At 45.5% G+C, this 24,857-nt stretch overlaps 1 protein-coding gene, 1 long non-coding RNA gene and 2 other non-coding genes across 4 annotated transcripts; 1 reads left to right on the top strand and 3 right to left on the bottom strand.

Moving 5' to 3' along the window:
- The first annotated feature begins 762 nt into the window (after nucleotides 1-762).
- On the top strand, nucleotides 763-15,036 carry LOC146341978 (testicular acid phosphatase homolog). Its single transcript, XM_084805374.1, has 11 exons — nucleotides 763-984; nucleotides 2,329-2,424; nucleotides 2,628-2,714; nucleotides 3,360-3,497; nucleotides 6,806-6,904; nucleotides 8,484-8,579; nucleotides 8,668-8,800; nucleotides 11,400-11,482; nucleotides 12,750-12,856; nucleotides 14,014-14,183; nucleotides 14,265-15,036. The coding sequence occupies exons 1-11, from the start codon at nucleotides 886-888 to the stop codon at nucleotides 14,348-14,350; spliced, it is 1,194 nt and encodes a 397-aa protein (XP_084661500.1). The 5' UTR covers nucleotides 763-885; the 3' UTR covers nucleotides 14,351-15,036.
- A 171-nt stretch (nucleotides 15,037-15,207) lies between these two features.
- On the bottom strand, nucleotides 15,208-20,421 carry LOC146341979 (uncharacterized). The gene is made up of 5 exons (XR_014783888.1): nucleotides 20,396-20,421; nucleotides 19,144-19,279; nucleotides 18,161-18,266; nucleotides 16,754-16,832; nucleotides 15,208-16,096 (listed from the first exon to the last, which is right to left on the bottom strand). It is a non-coding gene; the product is annotated as an uncharacterized LOC146341979 (long non-coding RNA).
- LOC146341980 (small nucleolar RNA SNORD88) lies at nucleotides 17,954-18,043 on the bottom strand. Its single transcript, XR_014784172.1, has one exon. It is a non-coding gene; the product is annotated as a small nucleolar RNA SNORD88 (small nucleolar RNA).
- LOC146341981 (small nucleolar RNA SNORD88) lies at nucleotides 18,984-19,074 on the bottom strand. The gene has a single exon (XR_014784171.1). It is a non-coding gene; the product is annotated as a small nucleolar RNA SNORD88 (small nucleolar RNA).
- Nucleotides 20,422-24,857: the final 4,436 nt, after the last annotated feature.

The following is a 24,857-nucleotide window of genomic DNA, read 5'->3' on the forward strand; positions in this document are numbered from 1 at the left end:
ACCATCAGCTGTTTATTTATTTTTTATTATTACATTTATATCCTGCCTTTCTTCCTCTTGCAAGGACCCCAAGGCAGCTTACATGGTCCTCCTTCTCTCCATTTTATCCTCACAACAACCCTGTGAAGTAGGCTAGGCTGAAAATCAATGACTGGCCGACCAGGGATTAGAACCTGGATCTCCTGAGCCCCAGTCCAAAACTCAAACCACTACATCGCATTGACTCTCAGCAACTGAGGCTCATTGCTTTCTCAGAGCCCCAGACCGCACAGCCAGAGATCAGAGTTAAAAGATGGCCCCACAATTGTGGGCCACATAATTTTTGGACTCCATTCCCCTCTATTTAAACACAGATGTATGTTAAAGAAGCAATGAGGAACATGCATCGCCATCCCTGCTTTAACGCAGGGCTCCCCCAACCTTGCATTAAAGTGTTCATTCATTTGAGCGTTCCTCTTGCTTCCTCCCACCTTTCTCCCTACCTGTGAAATAAATCCTAGTTCTTGTTTTTTATATTCCAGACACAAACACAGCAACCCGTTACCACACGCTCAACCTTTTCTCCGCAAATCAAACATGCACAACGTAATGTCTTGGTTGGGACTTGTAATCATGGGGAATAACTCTCCACACACGCACACCCTTCACAGACAAGTATGTTTTAAGGATGACCGGCAGGTGTGAGGGTGGGGAAAGCATATTACGCATTTAGAACTGATCCCCCCCCCCTTTGCACACTCTGTGGTGGCGCCTGCTAGATCTGACCTGTCAGCAGAAAAAAAATGAGAGATAATTACACGGTCTGAGGATGGGCCTATAAAACAGAAGGTTTGCCCTTCCTCCTCCCAAACAACCACGTCCAGGTGGTGGGATCTGCGCAGCAGGATGAGACTCTCTGTAACTCTGACGCCTTTGATGATTCTCCTCCAGGATGTTCTGCCTCTCGTAGTGGCCCAAGAACGGACACTGCGCTTCGTTACGCTGGTACACGGAACGGGACGATGCTGAGGAGGAGCTAGGATGCCTGGGTTCTCTGGGAAAGAAGATAGGCCTAGTAGTCAGTGCTTGAAGAGAACTGGGAGCCAGGGTTCCTTGTGTGCTTTAGGAGGGGTGTGGGTTTTACTGGGTCACAGTAGGCGGAGGTGGGAACCAACGTTTCTGGATTATCTGGGACGGGAGTGAAGGCCAAGTGCATTACGTCTGAATGAGTTGCAAATAGCGAAGCACTCCCCGTTAGGGTGAGCTGGGCAAAAGGAAGACCAGTTTCTACTGCAAAGGCTCCTTGCGGGGGCACAATGGGTGCTCTGTCCACAGACACATTACACACACATTTATGTATTTTTCAGTGTATTGATTGGACCAATAGTTCAGTGGTAATAATATCCTAATTACTCTGCCCTTCCCTCTCTATGTGCCCGGACTAGAAAAATACTGTTTTTAAAAAATCATTTGAAAAATAAGCTTTATGTATATTGTGATGTGCATGTCTGTGTGTGTTGGTGGCCCTTCCATTATCCATCAGATTTAAAGAGGAATAATTAAACTGTACCTCCAAGGAACAGATTTTACAGCAAAGAAAGTTATAATATAGACATGTTGATTTTATAGATGTAGATATATAGATATATGGATATATGATTGATAGCTGGACTAATGTATATGTTTTAATGGTGTAATTTTCTTGATAAAGAACAATATACACAACATGCACGGTAAACCTAAAAAAAAAACACAAATAAAATATCTAAAGCACCTGTAGATATTCCCTCCCACCCCCACCCACCACCCACCACCCACCACCAAAATTGGTGCAGCAATCTTGTTTCTGCTTTACACCCTGATCCACCAGCAACACCACAGACATCTATAAGAGAAAGGAGAAACAAGAACACGTATGAGAGAGGGAGCGCATTTCCAGACTAGGCTTTTATTATGTAATCGCCCTGCCTCAAAATATGGAATTTTATGAGAGTTCCAAATGTCGTCATCTTCCACTCATAGCCCTCCCATGTTTTCCCACCACTTCCATCTTTTTTTGTTACCACAAAAAAATGGCTTTTGACTAGTAGCTATAGGAGATGTCCATCTGGAAATGCCCAGGGTGTCGGAGAGAAAGAGAAGAGGGTGGGGGAAAGAGAATATGAACCTACAGATCGCAAAGAAAAAACAATGTGAACAATAAATTACATCAGGTCGCATTTTGCAGGCTGGGTTTAAAGCAGGGTGGGTGGCTAGAAAGATTTCTGGTCTTGTGGATTAGAGTTGAGGAGAAAACTCTCACTGGGTTGTCTGTATGCTGTGATTCTGCAACCCCTTCTTCTTTCTTAGGTGTATCGCCATGGCGACCGATCCCCCCTGGGCACCTACCCCACAGATCCCCATAAGGCAGGAGCCTGGCCACAAGGCTTCCAACAGCTTACCGAGGTAAGGCCTGGTGTGAAGAGGTGGCAATGGTGTTTGCATTCCCACGATCAGTCTGTATGTGTGCGTGTGCATGAATAAGATTGGTGCTTCACTCCTAATTTAGGTGACCCCTGCATTTGCAGAGCAGCAGAACTATTTGGGGAGGGGGGAAATGAAATTATAATCTTTGTTGTTTCTGGCATTTCTCCTTTCCTCTGCTGCAGGTAGGTATTTTGCAACAGAAGGCACTGGGCCAGTTCCTCAGAGAGAGATATGCTGGATTTCTGAGTGCCTCCTATAAACCACAGGAGGTAAACATTTGCTTATTTAATAACATTCATAACCTACTCCCTCACCTCCCAAGAATTCCCAAGATAGAAAGCATGAAAACAATAATCAAAATATAAAACACAGGAGAATTGAAATATGAAAACATTGAAAAATAATCAGCAGCAAAAAAAGTGCATCCAACCCATTAATAACAACAGCTCTAATCAACGCTTTTATGGGGTAAGAAAAATAAAATTCAGGAAGAATAAAAGCTCTAGTGAAAAGACTGGGAAAAAACCTCTTCACCTGGCAAACAAATGACATTGGGGTAGGCGCCAGGCAAACTTCTTTGGGGAAGATATTCCAAAGCGGGGGTGGGGGGTGGGGACCACTGAAAGAGCTCTTTCTCCCTCTAGTTGCCTCAAGCCATATCTCAGAGAGTGTGCATAAGGCCAAACAACAGAGATAACAAGAGATTCACCAAGGCAGGCAGGCAGGCAGGCAGACAGGTAAGCCTGCCTGCCTGCCCTTAAATACCTATATGCAAGCCTTGTGTCCCCCCCATTTCTTGTCCCATTTTCCCCACTTTTGCGGGAGGGAATTGGTTCCCCAAGAGAGGCCAGGCTTGGGCCTAGGACATTAAGGCCACGAGACAGTAAGACATCACATGGCTATGCTCATTTCAGATATACGTCCGCAGCACCGATTATGATCGCACCATAATGAGTGCCCAAGCCAACCTGATGGGACTCTATCCAAACTCAGATCCGGAGATAGGCTGGAGACCTGTCCCTATCCATTCAGTTCCTATTAAGTATGACAAGGTAAGTGAAAGGAAACCAGTAATCCCTGAGAGGGATTTTTTTTTCTGTTTGCAAGGCTGTCCATCACCTGTGATCACACACATGTAGGGATGTTGGAGGAATCCGTCTGTGGGGTGAAGCTCACTGAGCTTTAGTCAGCTTGGTCCCCCAGATTTCAGCTTGCTTTACCACGAGCTTCATCGAGTCGGGCCAGTACATGGATTTCTGGTTGTTGTTTTATTTGTGTAAAAAGCAATTTTTGTAAATTAAGCAAATTGCAGTCGTAATTTGTGCAAATTACACACATTACAGTCTACATTTGCTTTATTTGTGCAAATTGCTTTTTATAGGGGGGAACCCTCCCCCCACAAAAGTTCCCAGATTTCGGGAATAAACCTCCGACTCAGCTCATAAATGCAAGCCAAGTGGGGGCACCACAGAAATCCAGGAAGCCCAAAAAAGGGCCAGATTTCCAAGCAACCAACATCCCTACACACATGATATTTAGATCACATTGGTTACATCACAGTGTGTCTAACCAGACATAAACATATGAAGAGCCGTGCTGAATCAGACCAAAGACCTCTCTAGTTCAGCATTCTGTTCACACAGTGGCCAACCAACTGCTTGTGGGAAGCCCACAACTAGGACATGAGCGGAATAGAATCCTCCAATTTATATTCCCCAGCAACTGGTATACAGAGCCATTCTGACTGGGTTCACATGACATAGCCAGGTCATCATGGGTTATTTAATCCATGCCAAGCATGTGCAGCTGCTGTTTTTAATACGCAACCCCCAGTGAGGGCGACTGGGGGCTACGCCATGTCATGCAAACCTGGCCATTGTGAATTATTCAAGGGTTAAACTAACCTCACGTAACCTTCAATGTGTCATGCAAACCAGCCCACTGCCTCTGATATTGGAAGTAATATTTAGCCAACATGACTAGTAGCCACTGAAAGCCTTGTCCTCCATGAATTTGCCTAATCCCCTTTTACAGCTGTCTTAGTTGGTGGGCATCACTACATCTTGCGGTAGCAAATTTGATAGTTTGAAGGAGCAATCCTATGGCTGCTAGACAGTGGCTAGATGACCATAGGATATGGTGTTTTCCAGGAACCGAACCCAGAGCCCATGCTTCGAGGTCAGTTCCTTGAGAACCAACCTCCCCCCACTTCCGCACTGCTTCAGAGGCAGTGTGGAACAGCCCCGTCCTCTGTGCTTGCAAGAGGAGCACGGAGCAGCTGAAAAGGGTAGGGCTGGGGGCGTTCTGGGGTGGGGAGGATGGAATTGCCTATACGACACATCCTATGTGTCGTACAGCAGCCTCTTCCCCCTGCTCAGCCCCCCCGCAGCTAGACAGCCTAAATCAGCTGTCTAGCAGAAAATGCAGGGCAGGAGAAGTGCAGAGGGAATGATCCCCTCTGTGCTTCTCCTGCCCTGCACTGGGTAGGTGGTCGCCTCCGAGTTCAGAGGCAGCCACCTATCTGGATAGGAATGCACCCTAAGTATACGCTGTGTGAAGAAGTACTCCCACCATTCACCCAGAGATGACCCTGGGCTCTAGTATGTCAGCCTTTGGTTCCGTTTGACAAATGGGTTAATATGTCCTAGCTTGGACTCTGTCCGTGCCCCCAGTCCTCTAAACTAGTGTTTTTAAAACCAAGTTCCTCAGAAGCTTATCAAGCATTCCTCAACAAGACCTGTAATAGCTAACATGTTTTCTGAAAGACAGTTTGCCCTCCCCTACCAGTCTCCCCTGCAATATGAGCAGGGGAGTGTTAAAGACACTCTCAGTCCACATGAGGCAACAGTGGAGCACAAGAGGCCAAGCCAGCGCTTCACACAAATAGACTGTGTGTGCTAGAACATGCCCCATAATCCTTTGCAACATATACTGATTTGTCTAGTTCTTGGTTACTACCGTGATTTGAATTGTTTTTCTATGGTATTTTATTATATTCTTTTTATTATACACTGTCCTGGGAGTCTTGTATTAAAGGATGGATTATAAAATGAACAAATGTCTATATTTCTTGACAGAAAAGCTGATGAGGAAAGTGTTTCCTGAAGGCAGAAAATTGGGAAACCATCTCTAAACCCACCTTTAACAATGTCATTGATGATTTTCTTTCTGGTTCCTTTTTCTTAGTTTTTTTACCATACACACAATATTCTGTGATCCCAGTCTATTTACTGCATATTACTTTTGGTCCATGTTATAAATTAGACATAGGCTCACCCCTCCTTTCATAAACTTATTTGTTATTCAAACTTGCGGGGACAATTTTTGTATAACCACTATATCCCAGGCCTTGGGAATTCAGTCCAAAATTACCAAGCAGTGAAATTCTCATGAGGTAAGAGATTTGGGGCTGAGCAGGGATTTGAACCTAGAACCCACCTCCTCTTTTACAGAAGACGGTCCTCTATTTGAAGGGCTGCCTTGTCCAATTCCAGCTTAAAGATAAAGCACCATAAGAAGGAAGAGCTAGGCCTTGAAGTTGCCCATCAACAGCAGACTGAATAGGCTGGCACACAAGTCCCCTGGTCAGCCTTCCACTCTGGTGAGATGTACTGTATTTCTATTTAAATTATAATAATGTCTAAATTTGCATCTATGTATATAAATTAGCATATGCAAATATTACACAAATCAGTAGCCTCTTTTGCCCTCTTTTTGGGTGATGTGTTTCCTCTTTTTTGGCAATTCATAAGTGGCCGCCCTACAAGCATTCAGTCCACTAAACTGCAGCTTTTTTGGTGAGAGTATGAACTGGTTTGAGAGTGTACATGTGGATGGAAGAGTGAGGTTCATTCAGGATGCTTAATTTATCTGACAGTGAAGTGTGGGCCTAGTTGTAGGGTTGCCACTTATGCATTGCCACTTATGCATTGCCACTTACTTATGCCAAAAAGGAGGGTGGGAAAGAGGACACCAATTTGCATATGCTAATGTATATGTTTTGATACACATTTAGAATTATTATAATTTCAACAGAAACGCAATACATCTCAGCCTTGTGGAGAAGACTATGACCAGGTGAGCTGTGTGCCTGCTCAGCCTCAGTCTGCTGTCCAGGTGCTGTGGATGTGCAGCTTCAAGGCCCCTGCCTCTCCCTTCTTAGGGTTCTTTATCTTTAAACTGGACGTGGGCTGGGCAGCCCTTCAAATAGAGGACACATTTAAACAGAGGACTGTAACAGGCCTTTATACAGAAGGCTGCCCTCTGTAATGCAGGACTCATAGCCACTCTACAAGTTGTTCAGGTTTGGGAGGAGCAAGGAGTCCAGATTCTGTCTGTCTTTCTTATCTGCACCACACAGCTGTTGAAGCCACCAACCCGGACCTGCCGACGATACCAACAGTTGATGGAAGAGACGATTAATTTGCCAAGCTATCAAGCTAAAATGGGAGCCTGGAAGGTATGAATGAAGAGAGTAGGAAGAGGAGGAAAGGGGAAAGAAGGTTTCTAGAGGCAAGGTTCATTTCCACAAATACAGGCCTGGAAATTACCTTCAGAGCTCATCCATCCTGCCTCATAAATCTATCTAAACTAATCTGACCAAATGTGTGTCCAGCATGGTCTTAAAGATGCCCTGTTCCAGTGCTCCACCATCCCAAACACTTTTAATTTCCCTCCTAATAGCCAGCCTGAACACTTTGGCTGTAATTAGATCTTATCCTGTCCATGGTAGGCACAGGAGATAGCTGATCACCTTCTCTTGCTTGGTTCAGGCAACTATGTGTATTTGAAGACTTTGAAGAGGGCCTGTCAAGTGCCAGATTTGAGGATTATGAGTATTAATTTAAAATATTTATAGACTGCCCTTCAGATAGATTCCAGGGTGGTTTACCAAAATTAAAACTAGAACAAGCGATAAAAATACAAAACATTAGCAACAAGAGCAGACACAAGATAAAACAGCAATGCGTAAAATGCCTGACAGTGCAATCCTGTGCATGCATACACAACAGTAAGTCTTGCTGAGTTCAATGGGACTTACTCCCAGGTAAGTGTGTATAGGATTGAAGCCTGAGAGAAGGAAAATGTTTTATCTTGGCATCTGAAAGCCAGCAATGTTAATGTCAAGTGAGCCTTGTTAGGGAGGGCATTTCACAGCTGGAGTGCCAAAAAAAGCAGTCACTCTTGGCATGAAACTCGCCTCAGAGGGCACACAGGATGGTACAGAGTAATATGCTGTGCTTGCCGCTGAAAAAGCATTTCCATGTGGCAATTACAGCCCACCACAACTGTAATTAACCGGCTTCTCACCTAGGCTGGCCAAATGCTGTGGTAACATCCACAGCTGAACCGCCCAGCGGGCCAACTCTGGCATGGGTACTTATACCTGACCCAGCTGACCCCTGAAAGAAGCAACTTAAGGTGCAATCCTATGCATGTTTAGACAGAAAAAAGTCCTCCAGCTCCCAGCAATCCCCATCCAGGAATGCTGGGAATTGTAGAACATTTTTTCTGTCTAACATGCACAAGATTGTGCCTTTCGAAATGTTATGGCTGCAGCATGGAGTCACCACTATGCGGAAGCAAGGTGAGCCCAAGACATTTTGCTGCCTGAGGCAAATAACCAGATACAGCCCCCTCCCATTCCATGTGCAAAAGCCAACTGGACTGGCCAAGAACACTGATGACAGGACAGCATCCTTCACTGCACCTGAAGATAGCAAGCTAACTTAGGTGGTGCAGTCAGCCTTATGGCACACAGATCTCTCCTCCAACACCTTGCTGCCACCTCACAGCATCTGCTGCCTGAGGCAACTGCTTTACTCTGCCTAATGGCAGGGCTGGCCCTGGCCGAAGTGGTTTTGGGAAGCCCTCATACTTCACTTATACTTCACTTGGGCCTAACATCCCTGGCTTACGTAGATTTACATGGAAGTATGTCCCACTGGATACAAGTAAGTGTGTAGGATTGTAAAACTAGCTCAACAAATTGAAGTCTATATTCTTTAGTCAATACCTTTCCCTTCCCTTCCTTGCAGGGCTTCATAACAGAGATGGCGAATTACACAGGGCTTAAACCTGAGCAGCTAACTTTGAGGGGCCTTTGGCGGGTGCACGACTCCCTTTTCTGTCAGGTAGGGATACTGCATTTCATTACAGCCCTGCCCCACTTTTCAGCAATGAATAACCTTCCATCATACCTTTCTCTCACATTGGTTGTAGAAAATGCACAACCTGGCCTTGCCCAGCTGGGCCACACCACAGGTCCTGACCACGCTTTCAGAAATAGAAGCGTTTAATATCGAAGCACATGTGGGAATGCATGCCAGCCAGGAGAAGGCCCAGTTCACTGGAGGTATAATTTAAAATGTAATTGTTCATTGCTTACCATTGCCAGCTTTCACAATTGGAGGATAAACATTGTAACCCTATGTTACTAAATAAACACAGGGTAATTTGAACACAATGATCAAAAGAGCAAAAGGTGCCTACTAGCTAGAGAGCCAGTGTGGTTTAGCAGCTAGGGCAGGGGTCCCCATTGTAGTTCCCACAGGAATCTCCAGTGGTGCCCAAACAGCTCTTCACTCCCTGACTCTTTCAAAAAAATATTTGTTTTAAAAAATTGAAAAACATTTGAGTGCCAGGTTCTCCTTCCTGTTCCTGAACCTGCTGCTGATTAGCTGTTCAGTGAGAAGGAAGAGAACGCAAGGCAGAGGGAGAGAAAGAGAGAGGTTAGGAAGGGAGAGAAATAGCAAGGAAAGGGGTTGCAGGGAGAGATTAGGAAGGGAGAGAAATAGCAAGGAAAGGGGTTGCAGGGAGAGATTAGGAAGGGAGAGAAATAGCAAGGAAAGGGGTTGCAGGGAGAGATTAGGAAGGGAGAGAAATAGCAAGGAAAGGGGTTGCAGGGAGAGATTAGGAAGGGAGAGAAATAGCAAGGAAAGGGGTTGCAGGGAGAGATTAGGAAGGGAGAGAAATAGCAAGGAAAGGGGTTGCAGGGAGAGATTAGGAAGGGAGAGAAATAGCAAGGAAAGGGGTTGCAGGGAGAGATTAGGAAGGGAGAGAAATAGCAAGGAAAGGGGTTGCAGGGAGAGATTAGGAAGGGAGAGAAATAGCAAGGAAAGGGGTTGCAGGGAGAGATTAGGAAGGGAGAGAAATAGCAAGGAAAGGGGTTGCAGGGAGAGATTAGGAAGGGAGAGAAATAGCAAGGAAAGGGGTTGCAGGGAGAGAAATAGCAAGGCTAGAGGCTGGGAGTGGGGAGAGAGAAGGTCAGCAAAGGGGAAAGGTCTGTGTGGACTGAAGACTGGGTAGGCCAGGAAGCAACTCTTTCCATTTCCCCCTCTCTTCCAGCCACTAGCCTCGCTATTTCACACACACACACACACACACACACACACACACACCCCTACCTCTTGACTAGCCAAGCCACATCCTCCATGGGAGCCATTTTGTGGTGGTGCCCACAGCAGTTTCTCAAATTCCCAAATGTGCCCACAGGTCCAAAAGCTGGGGACCCTTGAGCTTGGGGGGGGGGGAACGACCACCATAAGTTGCCCTAAGCTCTTTGGAAGAAGGGCAGGATAAATATTTAGCAACCAACAAAAAAAACCCCAAAAGAAATCAGAGCAGTTCAGTCAGATGATGGGAGTTGGAAGGAGCCATTTAGGCCACCAAATTCAATTCTTTGCTCGGTGGAGGAATTCAGTTTAAAGCATCCCTGACAGATGGCTGTCCAGTCTTTGCTTGAATACTTCCAGCAATGGAGAGCCCACCACCTCCCTGAGCAGCTGGTTCCATTGTCTTACTGCTCTGACCATTAGGATGTTTTTCCTGCTATTCAACCAAAATCTGTCTTCCTGTAACTTAAGCCCATTAGTTCCTATAGTCTTGGATGAGAACAGGTTGCAGCCTTCTTCTGTATAACAGCCCTTTAGGTACTTGAAAAGTGCTATCATATCCCCCCACCCCCAGTCTTCTCTTCTCAAGTCTAAACATACCCAGTCCCTTCAATCTTTCCTCATAGGACTTGCGTTTCTAGTCCCCTGATCATCTTTGTTGCCCTTCTCTGAACTAGTTCCAATTTATCTGAATCCTTCTTAAAGTGTGGCATCCAGAACTCAACACAATATTCAAGGTGAAATCTATACAAATATAGCAACTTAGACAAATTTAGTAAGAATAACACAAGCCAGAATAAATATGTTTTATAGGTGACATTTATTTCTTCATCTGAGAACAGGAAACAAACCTTAATCAAATCTGAATTATATATATCCACGTTCCATTGGATGCAGTAAAAAGTCACAAAGAGATTGTGCCATGATGTCATTGCCATGGGGAATATGTTGTTTGAGGGCACCTCCATGTGGCAAAAGCTGATATAGAAAATGCCAGAGCAAACCTTGGGATTCAGTGGTTTGTTGCAACTTGCTAAACGCCAGTGCTCACCAATTTTCTCTTTCAAGGCTGCAGCTGTGCTTTCTGATGTGATGCTTTACACCCAGCCCCACTTCTAATTTGCAAAGCTTTTAATTTTTTTTTAATCGTGAAAATTTTATTTTGAAACAAGGTTAACAAAATAAAGGCAACAAAAAGAACGTGCATAATAATAAACCACAATAATTAAAGTAACAAAGGAATTCACTAATTATAAATCTAAGTAGGAGCTCAGTTTCTAAAGAAAGTTTAAAAATGCAAGTTCTACAACATATGAAAGGAGCATATGCAGATTATGCCATTTTGTGTGTTTGTGCACAGTAATCAGAAAAAAAATTAGGAAACGCTATTGTGCTAGAACTTTATCAAACGTTTGAAGTGCCTCAGCATAGGAAATAAATGGAAACCCTGGTGTCATAATATCATCCTTCACAAGATTTCAAGTTTTGTGTCTGTCCATAGGTCAGTTATCATTTTCATATCTTTCCATACCTCTGTATCACCATTCTGTCTCTCTGCAGGGTTGCTACTGGGCGCTATCCTGAGCAACTTCTCCAAAATTGTGTGCCGAGATCTGCCTCTGAAGATGATAATGTATTCTGCTGTAAGTCCTTCCCCAGCTAAAATTAAGAATTTAAGAGCCATGCTGGAATAGACCAAATGCCTGTGTAATCCAGGATTCTGGCCAATCAAATACCCTGATGGGAAACCTACAAGCAGGACATAAGCACAAGAGCACCCTCCTGCTTACATTCTCCAATAACTGGGATAGAGGCATACTACCTCTAATACTGGAAGTGATACATAGCCATCATGACTAGGAGCCATTGCTACTAGCCATCATGTTTAGGAGCCATTGCTTCTCCTATCCTCCATGAAATGCCCACATGGGAAGATGTGGATGATCAAGGGTGGTTAGGGATCTGCCTGTTTAGGACAGGATGTCATGGCTGAGATCCTGAGAGCTTTAGCTGCTTCCCTGCAAGGAGCTTTAGTTTCTGAAGGTGCTAAAAAATATTTCACTATACTACAGCTATAAACCAAAGCTGCAAACTCTGGGCCATATTTACAGTGTAAAGGGAAACAGGGACATGTTTTGTTGATACTGTCTTCCATGGAAAAGTGCTAGGGGGATGGGGAACAATAATCTACCTAGTCTGCCAATGAACTAGACCAGAGATCTCCAACCATTTTAGACCCATGGGCACATTCAGGAGTTTGAGAAACTGCTGTGGGCATCACCGCAAAATGGCTCCCACAGTGCTAGTCACATAATGGCTGCTGTGAGGGCCTGGCTAGTCAAAGGGGAGCTAAAGAGATGGTGGCTGTGGGGAAAGAGAGGCAACACTAGAAGCTGGAAGGGAGGGGGAAATAGCAAGGCAAAGGGGTAGATGAGAAAGAGTAAGGCTAGGGGAGAGAAAGACTGCCCTAACGTTTTCCAAAGCTTTTCTTAAAAAAAAAAAAAAAAATAAGGGGGCAGGGAGGGGAGGACTTCGTGGATGTCATTTGAAGCCCCACAAGTGCCCTATCACCCATAGGGACCATGCTGGGAACCCCTGAGTAGAATCAGTAGTGCACTTCGGTAATTTTAAGACTCTGGACTTAATGGACTTACAAGAAAGCTCTTTAAATGGTAACACATATTACTTCAGTTACTTCAAAATATGGTAAACCAGCCCAGCTGCATTTAAGGGCCCTGGATTCCTGCCCCAAAGTCCTACCCTGACACCAAGCACAACTCCATATTCCATACATTATTAAACCCTCAAGATGGCAAGAGAACCTGGTATATGAGGAAGGGGTGATGCTACAGTCTATTGCAATATGCACAATCACACCTTGGCTAAATTGTTTCCATTCACTCACTTTAGCACGACAGCACCTTAATTGCTCTACAAGGAGCCCTGGGCATTTACAATGGCCATCTGCCACCGTATGCTGCCTGTCATGGATTTGAGTTCTACCAGGAAAGCAATAAGTATGTCTAGTTAAATATTGCAGGGGGAAGGGGTCTTTTGTTTTGCTGGGGATTGGACTTGCCCTCTGAACATCACCCTCCACCACAGATATATAGGCAGAACCACACGGATATTGTTGCTGCTGCACCACAGAAGCATGAGAATATGGCCCTGGGCAATGACTCAGCATCCTGGCAGTTATCAGTTTGCATTTACTGAATTTGCAAACCAAAAAGGGTTCAGCCCTCAAGGCTGTGAGGGCAGGCTTGAACGTGGGTATAGAACAGGGGTGGGCAGACTTCAGACTCACTGGGCCTATCGTGTTGTTTTTTACTTAAGCCCCAACCAAAGGCTAGTACAAAAGACATTCACTTAGAATTAAAGGATTCTGGGTCTGGGAATTTGTTTCGAGTACCAGAACTGAATGGAGCTCATAGGCCTTTCACGCAAGAAATCCACTCCTGGTTGCCCCAAGCTTTCTTCATTTTTGCAGTATAATTGGGAGCGGGGGAGGCAGTCATTTGTACGCTGCTAGTTAAATAATTGGGAGTCCAGAGATCCTTGCCATTCTACTGCAAATCAACCAGAGATGTACCAATAGATCCAGATCTGCCTTCTGCCCACAGCTAGCGTATATCACCTGGCAATATCTCAAGCCAGAGAAGGAGCACTTTCAGGGTGCTGTTAACTTGCGCCATCAGAGGACTAGTGAAGTGGAATGAGTTGTATGCAGGGACATTTCTGCAGAGGCTACAGAATTCTGAAGAGCACGTTTGTTTTTAGGACAGATTTTATACAGGCCCCACCTATGTCCATTTTGTGGCTTAGCTAGCCCCCTCCCACCAACTCATTTTTTACAACCCAGAAACACCATTTTCTTCCCAGGCCAGACAGTGCACCAATCTCTCATTCTCCATCTGCTACCAGTACCCTTGCAGCATAACTGACTGCCTCACTCAAGAGTGACTTCTCAGCATATTTAGTTGCCGACACATTAGCACAGAATCATTATGGAGACTGAGGAGCTGGTACCTCAAGATTCTGAGGGACCGCAGGAGGAAGAGCACAAAGTACCCGAGCATCTATTTGGCTGTGAGAAAGGTGGCCGGGGTGGTGGGGAGATAAGCTTAGGTGAAGCATCTCCTACTAAACTCTCCATTTTCTCCTGTTGATCCAGCTCATTCAGCATAGCCATGTTCTACAGGAACGAAAGCAACCCGCAGCCCCACACACTAGTCCTGCCTGGCTGCTCCACGCCTTGCCCACTACCACTCTTTGTTCACCTCACCCACACAGCTGTCCCACAGGACTGGGATGCTGAATGTCAAAACCCTCAAAGCAGCACAGGTAATAAGAGACTCCCCCCCCCCCCCCGCAGAGATGGCTGAACGAGCTCAACTCACACCCGCCTCTCAATTCTGTTTGCAGGGCGCACGGTAACAGCACTTGCTGTGGCAGTAGGCCTGCTGAGCATGGCATTATTTGGAGTGGGTATCTTGTACTGGAGAAGGTGACATGAAGATGGGCCGATAGCAACTATCAAACCCTCTCACTGGAAATAAAGACAAGCAGTGGCCTCTGTGCATTCTGGGAAGTGCAGTCTAGTGGATTGGAGCCAGCAGGTGCTGGTTCAGACTCCATCCCCAGGAGCTCGTAGAAAATTCCCTGGACATGGGATGCCAGCAGCACTGACAAGAGGCAAATTCAATGTAGGGAATTAGTAGGAAAGGGACCAAAACAGAACAGCAGGTCTTAAGCCTATGGCACACTCATGTAAGTGAACTAAACTCCATATATGTCAACTGCATGCATGCCATGCTTGTGAGATCCCCAGGGGCAGATGGCCAGTCCCTGCTCAAAACTGGGAGAGCCTCACTATTATGTACCCTGGCTCTGATCCAGCAAGGAAATTATACATCCACATCCGTTACAGAGGGCCATGTGCTTTTTTTTTATTGGTAAGGAGATCTGCTCTGACACAGAGGTAGTGTAGCTGCTTTCATAGAATCAAGTTTCTAGTCCTCCTCCTGGCAGAGAAAGGCTTGAAAGTATGTGGCCAGGATCTAGAAACGATCTAGAAGCTAGGGACGAGAGTGGTCAGGCTTTTGAAGGGGACGGGTATTATACTACTAAGTTTAATGTATTTGCAAGGAGATGCATTACCCGTTGTTGCACAAGGCTGTGGCACAGATACACTTACAACACTGTTTTCCGGGTTCTACCTCTTAGCTTCCTAATTACAGGACCTCATGACTACTATATCCTACATCTCTGCTCCTACAGACCATTAACCCTGGACTCCCATCTAGTTCCATGCCAAAAAAAGGTTGATATTTGAAAAGCATTAAGTAGAATTATACAAGACAAGCATGCGTTGTTCCTACTGTAATGTTTTATTTAAAATACTGCACAGAATATAACTGTCCTTGCCCAGAAGGCTTATAATCCAAGCTTTCCCACTCCCACCACTACTGAAAGGGATACAGAAGTGCTTGATAGTACACCTGTACTATTACCTTAATCAGCTCTGCACTTATTTACTTGTTACATTTATGCCTTGACTTTCCTCTAGGGAGCCCAAGGCAGCTTACATGATCCTCCTCCTCCTCTCCATTTTATCCTCACAACAACCCTGTGAGGTAGGTTAAGCTAAGAGTCCATGACTGGTTCCAGTCACCCAGTGAGCTTCATGGTTGAACAGGGAGTAGAACCCAGATCCCCCGAGTCCTAGTCCAACACTCTAACCACTACACCACACTGCTCAAATTAAGCAGAAACTATTTTTGTAAAAAGAAAAAAGTTTTTATTCATAACTCCATAAGCCCTACACCTATTTGTCTGGAATTGCACAGGCTTCATCCCCCTCAGAAGGGGGCTACTATGGCTTCAAATTTCATCCAATTCTGCCACTTGCAGAAAAAGGTATTGGCGTTTTGTTGGCTTTCCCATTATAGTTAATAGAGAAGACAGTGGAAGCTTCGGAAAATGAGGCGAGGGGAGCCTTTGCCTCTGATCAGGGGAACCACGATGTCAAACTGAGCCAAGGCAGTCCATTTTCTTTGTGCACAGATAGAAGCAATGAAGCCTAGGGATACAGAGGAGGCTTAACTAATGGCAGGCAATGCCAAAACAACACACCAATGGATTCGAGGTGGACCAGGAAAGTGTTACAAGTCCCATTTCCTCCTGCAGGGGCAACCCCATCCACTTGGGCATCTTCACTGCTTTCACTGATAAGTGGTCGGCCAGCTTGGTTGAGACTGAATGGGAAGAAATATGTGGAATGCATTAGCATCATAGCACCAGAGAGCTGAGGGTAATCTACCATAAATCCACATATGATTGGTTAGCAAGTTGCCAATCACACCTTGAGGGCCCCAGTACCTCTATCTGATGCACAACAATGTCATTGTAGGAGTCTGTTCTTCCCCCACCAAACACCTGTAAATAGTGACACTTAGTGGACCACTTAGGGCCCACAGGATGCAAACCAGGGTGCCAGGAAAAGTGAATGTACTCCCAAAGACAATATATCTGGTGTTAATCTAAAATCCTACACTTCTCCATTCTGAGGCATGCCTATCAGCTGCAAGGCACACACTGCAAAGTACAACTGTTCTCCCATTTTCTACAGGATATTTGAAGTGTGCCATGCCTTTCTAGAAAAAAAAAATAGTCCTCAAAGCAGCTTCCAATCATAGGAACTATAAAAAGTTAAATAAAAACTTGATTAAAACAATAGAACAAATACATTAAAAACACATTAACAGAGTAAAAGAGTGGCAGCATCCCTCTTTCTCTTCTAACAGCCCCCGCCCTTACAGAACTGTGTTATAACCCTTCATATTCCATTGCTGTAGACATTTTAGCACCATATATCCTTCCCTCTGCCTCCCATGCCCAAGATAGCATTATACCTGTGAACTCTCAGACAGGGAACAGGTTGCATCCTTCTACTCGCCAAAGGCACTAAGGGCAGGGCTCAGGTGAAGTCATCTGTCGGGAGGAAGCAATCTGGTTGGCAAGAATAGGGCAAGTTGTTCCTCCTGCCCAGATGTGAGAGCCAACATTGCCTCTAGCATGGCATCACCCTTTCCCAGTATGGTGCCTTCCAGATGTGATTATCTGCAACTCCCAGCATTCCCAAGCAGCATGAGCATTGTTCTTTTGTCACCCTGAGCACCAGTTTTTAAAACACTTTGCCTAGATTTCAGCTCTGTGTCCTTTGGTTGCTACCTTTCAGCAGACATGTCTGATATTTGGAGGGAGCTGCAGGATGAGGAGATCCAGCACCAGCTCATGACAAGTTTTACTGGTTACAACGAGCTACTGGGGCAGCATGCACCTTGTAACAGTGCATATGGGATGAGTCAAGGACAGCTATCCAACCAAGCCAAATCACACTTAACTATGAAAAGACTCCACTTCCTTAAATACACCTAATGAAGCAGATGCTAGTCCATGAAAGCTTGTGCCACAACGCATTTGTTTCAGGAGGTATGCATGCTTAACCTTTCCATTGCTGGTTGATGGGCTGCTCAAGCCCCATTTGCTTTTTTTACCCACAGGGTTACAAATGAGTGTCCATGTTCATAAATGCACATCTGGATCCCCAGCAGGGGGAAAGCTGTCAGGAAGGGGAAATTTTGAGCAGAACAAGAGCCAGCAAGTGAAAATGAGGTTCTTTCTTTGTCCCAGTGAGTGAGAAGGAGTAACCAGAGATGACCCACAGCTATTCATGGGTGCAATATATTAAGAAAAACGTATTTAAGTCACAGCAAACAATGAACCTCATTTTCAGCAAGAAAAAGTCACACACCCATCTTGCCCTGCTTCTCTATTCCAAATTGCCACACCTCAAAGCTGTTTTGCTTTTTAAAGAAACTCCCTGGGCAGTTTGATACACACTGCCCCTATATTTAACACACTGGTTACTCCAGTTTTAATGGAATCACAGGCTTTGTTCCATACTTGCAAAAGTTGCAAGATCCACCAAAACAGAGGGAACAAAGATTGCTGCAGGGTGTCCCTGCTAACTGAGTTTCACAGCTAGGAATCCAGTTGTCACTCATCCTTCAAACACATGGCACACAGCCCTGAAGGCACTCCCAGATCCAATGCCCCTCAGTCTCCTGGAGTGTCAAGTCCCCAGAAGGCACTGAAATCATCACAGTGATCGGAGCCCAGTGCTGACATCATTGGGGTACCTCCTTCCCCAGTCCTAGACTTTGCTATGCCAGCACCTGGCAGACTTTCCTTTGATAACCCGCTTTGAACTTGCCTCCTTGCCCCCCATTAAGGGAATGCCAAACAGCCCCACTCACCTTGTTCAGATAACAGATGCCCCTGAAGGTAATCATATTCACCAGGATGGGCAGATGATCACCCTGGGAACAATATTGGAGCTGCACATCCAAATGCTGGAGTCACCTGTCAGGAATGAAGGTACCTTTAGTTATTAGGTGTTAGAAGTCAAGAAGGCTGCTGCCTGTTAGATCACCCCAAGCCTATGTCATATATGTGGGTGGAATGCAAGAAGAGGTCAGAGAAAGGTGGCTGTCCTCTTCCCCAAGATATTCAGAACCCAATTTATATTATAAAAAATATTTCTTGGCTGCCTTTCAGGGCAGAAGCCCTCCCAAGGAAGCACACAGTAACAAAACACATAATAGGTCAAAGTAAAGCAGTAGGTTTTCAGGGCCTTCTTAAAAGACTGCAATAATGGGCTTTGTGGACACCCCTTGGCAACGTATTTCAGAGGTGTGGGCCACTGCAGAAAAGGCCCTCTCTTGTATACTCACCCACCTAACTGTCCTCACAGGTGAGCAAAGGAGAACAGCCTCTCATTTGCGGGCAGGGGGAGGGAAGAAGGGACTTTTCTCTGAAAAATCTATTCTTGGCATTTCCCTCCTCAGCAGGAAGAGCCACCTGTCAGAGATGTGCATGTATACTGAAGTTGCACAGCACACAAATTAGAATCCCCCTGTGTACTCAGATGTGAGGGGGTGGGGTGAAGAAACCTACCCATTAACCTCCTAGGCTGTTGAGGGGACAATACTATTTCCTCCCTATCCCATAGCTCCCTACTTGGGATCAAGCACCACCAAGAGCCTGGCCCCCAACCTCCTCCCAGAATGGGCAGGGATTCTGCTCCTCAGTCCCCCATGATGTCAAAGGCATGGGGGGCACTGTCATCGTCATAACATTCCGCGCCCAGTGCTTAACATCATTGGAGGAACCCTGTTGTCATGGCAGTCTCACCTATACAAGGAAATATCCCCCCCCCCCCCCCGCCGCCCAAATTTACCTCCATCTCCAAAGTGGCAAATTGTAGAAAGACAACTGATGCAGATCCTTGACCAGAGCTTAGAAACTCTGTTGTAGGGGTGCTGCCTCTCCCCACAGGCTAACAACTAACCATTTCCATGTCTGCCGAGGGTCTCCTGCACAATGAAGAATATTCTAGATGATATTATACTACAACAGCCAAGTCTGTTAGGCCTCACTGTCTCCCTTCATGAATTGCAGACACAGCCTAGAGAACAACCAATATGTGCAACTCCACACTGCAGAGGAAGTTTGATCATGCTGTCTTTTAGACAGCTTGTCAACGCTAAAGAGTCCATAGTAAGGCTCCTAGGAAACTCAGGGATTTCTCAAAACAGTCTGAAACTCACCAGGTACAACAAGGTCATAGGATCATGGGAAGCCTCAAGCAGATGCTCCATTTTGAGGGGAAGGCAGAAAGGAGCATCCTTGTTGCTGCAGGATGGGAAAAGGCGGTCAGTAAAATCTGCTATTAGAGCCCACCTTCCAGGATCCTCCCCAGCAACAAATCACCTCCTCCTACCCCCAGTCACCTTATCACAGCCTCCAGTTAACCCATTTAGTAAAAATGATTAACCCCTTTTATTCCTAGCCACACAAACCTCCAGCTCCGTCCAACCTCCTTTCCCAGTCCTAGAGCCACATCGCACCCAACCATCCCACCCCCTTTATACTTTTAGTACCTGTGCAATTTTGCAGCCCTCCAGATGTTTTGGTCTACAATTTACATCGGCCGTAGCCCGCGTGGCCCACGGCGAGGGATGATTTGCGATGTAGACCAAAACATCTGGAGGGCCACGTTGCCCACTCCCGCTTTAGAGTGAACTCATCTTTCTCCAACACGCTCCCCTTGCACCCGTCCCCCCTTTTACTACTACATGCCAGCGGAGGCCTAGTCTCGCTCTCGCGTGCCTGAGCTAGCCTTTCAACTGAAGGCCACTTTTCTTTGGCCTGCCCGGCCTTTCCCCCTGCACCACAGCCCCCTCTGCAATTCAACGCACCATGCCGCAATTCTCCTTAATGCCTTTTTCCCACCCACCATCCTCGCCGGAATGCTTGAGCAGCAGGCAGAAGTTCTGCAGGGTCCAGCCTCCCGTACCGCCCGAATGGGCAAAGCTCCACCTGTTGAATTTCTCCATAAGAGACCACCGTTTAAAAGCACCCGAGCAAGGGGAAGGGCCCAAGATGAATGGAGCAGCCCTAACCCTTTCCGCGCCCGCACAACCGCTCACCGCGTACTCGCCGCCATTTTAAACAGAATGAACCGACCTGCACGAGGCCCTTTTATCCTTACGCCCCGCCCCGCCCCGCCCCGCCCCATCTTCCGGATGGAACGCTCCCACTTTCGCGCACGCTCCGCCCCCTCGCGCTTGCGCACAAGTGAGGAATTGGAGCATAAGCCACGCCCCTCGCTATGCATAACAGGTTGTGTGTACGGGGGAGAAGAGGGGGGGGGAGAGTTTAGGGTGGTTCATCTTCTCATCTTATAATATATTTTAGAGCGGGGGGGGGGTTAGAGGGACAGGGAACAGGGAACAAACTTACGCTAGGACTTTAACCCAAAAAGCAATTCTGAATGGTGAGGCTGGGGCCCTAGCATCAGGATGTGAAGGCAACGATGAAAAGAGGAGAGTGTCTCTGAGCATGTGCAAATTGATAATGCTGTTTGGACTCCTACGGCGCCTTCAAGACTTAACAGATTTATTGAGACATAAGCTGTTCAAAGAAATCGAGGAAAACAATAGAATGGGAAAGACTAGAGATCTCTTCAAGAAAATTGGAGATGTCAAGGGAATGTTTTGTGCATAGACGGGCATGATAAAGGACAAAGAAGGCAGGGACCTAACAGAAGCAGATGAGATTAAGAAGAGGTGGCAAGAATACACAGAAGAACTACACAGGAAAGATCTTAATGTCCCTGATAGCCATGATAGTGTGGTCACTGAACGTGAGCCGGACATCCTAGAAAGTGAAGTCAAGTGGGCCTTAGGAAGCATTACTAACAACAAAGCTAGTGGAGATGATAGTATTCCAGCTGAGCTCTTTAAGATCCTAAAAGATGATGCTGTTAAAGTGCTGCACTCAATATGCCAACAAATTTGGAACACTGCACAGCGGCCACAAGACTGGAAAAGGTCAGTTTACATTCCAATTCCAAAGAAGGGCAACGCCAAAGAGTGTTCAAACTACCGCACAATTGCGCTCATTTCACATGCCAGCAAGGTGATGCTCAAAATCCTACAAGCTAGGCTTCAGCAGTATGCGAACCGAGAACTACCGGAAGTACAAGCTGGGTTTCAAAGAGGCAGAGGAACTAGAGATCAAATTGCCAACATTCGCTGGATCATGGAGAAAGCAAGAGAATACCAGAAAAACGTCAATTTCTGCTTGATTGACTACGCTAAAGCCTTTGATTGTGTGGATCACAACAAACTGTGGCAAATTCTTAAAGTGATGGGAGTACCAGGCCACCTTACCTGTCTCCTGAGAAACCTGTACGAGGGTCAAGAAGCAACAGTAAGAACCGGACATGGAACAACCGATTGGTTCAAAATTGGGAAAGGAGTACGACAAGGCTGCATATTGTCACCCTGCTTATTTAACTTATATGCAGAGTACATCATGAGAAATGCCGGGTTGGATGAATCACAGGTTGGAATTAAGATTGCCGGGAGAATTATCAACAACCTCCGATACGCTAATGGCAGAAAGCGAAGAGGATCTAAAGAGCCTCTTGTTGAGGGTGAAAGAGGAGAGTGCAAAAGCTGGTTTGAAACTCAACATTAAAAAACTAAGATAATGGCATCTGGCCCCATCACTTCCTGGCATATAGAAGGGGAAGAAATGGAAGCAGCGACAGATTTATTTTCTTGGGCTCCAAGATCACCGCAGACGGCGACTGTAGCCATGAAATTAAAAGACGCTTGCTCCTTGGGAGGAAAGTTATGGCAAACCTAGATAGCATAGTAAGAAGCAGAGACATCACCTTGCCGACAAAGGTTCGCATAATCAAAGCTATGGTTTTCCCAGTAGCAACGTATGGCTGTGAGAGCTGGACTGTACGGAAGGCTGAGCAAGAATCGATGCTTTCGAACTGTGGTGCTGGAGAAGACTCTTACGGGTCCCTTGGACTGCAAGGAGGTCAAATCAGTCCATCCTAAAGTAAACCAACCCTGAGTGCTCATTGGAAGGTCAGATACTGAAGCTGAAGCTCAAATATTTTGGCCACCTAATGCGAAGAGAAAACTCCCTGGAAAAGACCCTGATGCTGGGAAAGATTGAGGGCAAAAGGAGAAGGGGACGGCAGAGGATGAGATGGCTAGATAGCATCACCAATGCGATGAATATGAACTTGAGCACGCTCCGGGAGAGAGCGGAGGACAGGAAGGCCTGGCGTGCTATGGTCCATGGGATCACAAAGAGTCGGACACGACTTAACGACTCAACAACAACAGCAACAAAGCTGTTGTGGGTCAGAAGCACGTATTCACTGAAGTGGGCTCTGACCCACGGAAAGCTACATTTGTTCTTTCATGCGCCACGGGACTCTTTGTTGTTGTTTTTAACAAATGCGGCAACCTCCTTGGAATAATACTTAGAATGTATGTAGCGTTTTATAGTAATGCTTACAACAAGTCCTCAGAGTTGGTCATTATTATCCCCACGTTTGCAGATTCCCTGAGAAATAAGGGTATATTTAAGGAACCCTGGTAAATTCATGGCAGAACAAGATTGGAATTGGGGATTTCCTGATGTGTGGGTCAGTCTGTGCCACCCAGCCCTTTGCATGCTTACTCCTAATGAAGTCCCATTGAGTTTAATGGTTTTACTCCCAAATTGCTGTGTATAGGATTGCAGCCTTAGTTACTGTGCTAGTTTTCTGAACATTTTTGTGTTACCCATTAACAGATTTGCTATATGGGATGTACTTCCTTGCAGAAAATAGTATGAAATCAGTGTGTCATGCATGATGGTTACATGTACACATATTGTTACAGATGTTCTCAGTGTAAATGTGCTGTCCTCACAAAACTACAGTTCCATCCTACAGTCCAGATTACATCTTACTCAGATGTCTACTAAGGCTGCTGCTCCTGTTATTTGCAGTCTAGTCTACATTTACGATTAGCCCTTTTTACAGATTAGAAATTGAGGCAGAGAAATAATTATTTGCTCCACCACAAAAAGAATCTGTGGGAGAGGTAAGACCAAGTTGTGAACCCAGACCAAGTTGTGATCTCTATCCATGAGATCAGAAAGAACTGAGCTCCCTCTGCCCTTATGACTCACTTTATGTCCCCTCTCATCCCTCCTCTCTGCAAAATTCTTTCCCATAAACCACTTCTGATGCCATATCTTCTCGTTTCTTGATCACATCTTTGAGATCTTCTCAGTATTATATAAATGAGGCTGAAGTTGGTTCCTGGTTTCTAGTTCTGTATTTGCTGTTCTGGCAGATGCAGCCAGGATAAGTCTAAATGACTGGGATTTCAACAACTCCACACCCCAAAATAAGGCTTGGGGTTTAACAGTGAATCCATCCCAAAGCTACCCACCCTGAAGTGGTCTCAGGTGGGATACCCCCTCCCCCAATCCCATTTATTTGCAAATAAGGAACTGGCCTTTGAACCTCTCTGGGTCCCATAATAAACTTTGGGCCATCTGAAACCATGATCAGGATGAACCAAAATGATCCTATGACGAAAGACTAAAGTATTTGGGACATTTTAGTTTAGGTGGCAGAGAAGACAACCAAGGGGGGACATGACACTAGTTTATAAAATTATACATGGTGTAGACTGGAGAAAGTGAATAAAGAGTCACTCCCCTAACATTAGAACTCGGATGAAATGGGCTGGCAGTGGATTCAAGATAGACAAAAGAAAAGTACTTCTATTTAGTTATGTAATTTATTTAAAGCATTTATACCCCGCTCTTCAGTGGCTTATATTATAGATCAATAAAAACAAGACAGGCCCTGCCCTCCAGCTTGCAATAAAAAAAGATGTGACACAAAAGGAAAAGGGAATCGGGCGGGGAAAGGAAAAAAAGAAAGTAGGTATCAATTCTTAATCTTTGTACAGTTCTAAATTGAAGTAAATATGTACTTGTCCATCTAATGTGGCTTACAAACACTGTAGAATAGGCTTCCACAACCTGGCACCCTTCAGATGGGTTAGACTACTGCTGGCTGGGGGATCATGGGTGTTGTAGTCCAACCCAACCAGAAGGTGCTAAGTTACAGAAGCCTGCTCTAGACTAACATCCTGATCTTTTCACATTTCTTCACACCATACAAACTGTAAATGGAACCTTCCTGGCAAAAACAAAATATTTGAGGGGTAGAATATAGATTTATTAATAAACAACACCACCAAAAAAAGAATTCACTGGCACACAATGTGAGGATGAGACAGACCGCTAGCTTGTATGGTTTTAAAGGGGGATTAGACAAATTCATGAGGGAAAGCTCTATTAAGACATATTTGCTATCAAAGCTATATAGAACCTCCATGTTTAGGGGTAGTATACTGTATAATATCATTTTCTGGAGGAGACACAGCAGAGCAGGCCCTATGACCTTCACATCCTGGGCTTCCCATAGGCATCTGGTTGGCGATTGTGGGAAACAGGATGTTTGACTAGGTGGACCTTTGGTCTGATCCAGCAGAAGTCTCCTTGTGTTGTTAGGAA

The sequence above is a fragment of the Heloderma suspectum genome, chromosome 6 (genome assembly GCF_057233095.1).
Source record: "Heloderma suspectum isolate Gila_16-S chromosome 6, 16-S_ref, whole genome shotgun sequence".
NCBI lineage: Eukaryota > Metazoa > Chordata > Lepidosauria > Squamata > Helodermatidae > Heloderma > Heloderma suspectum.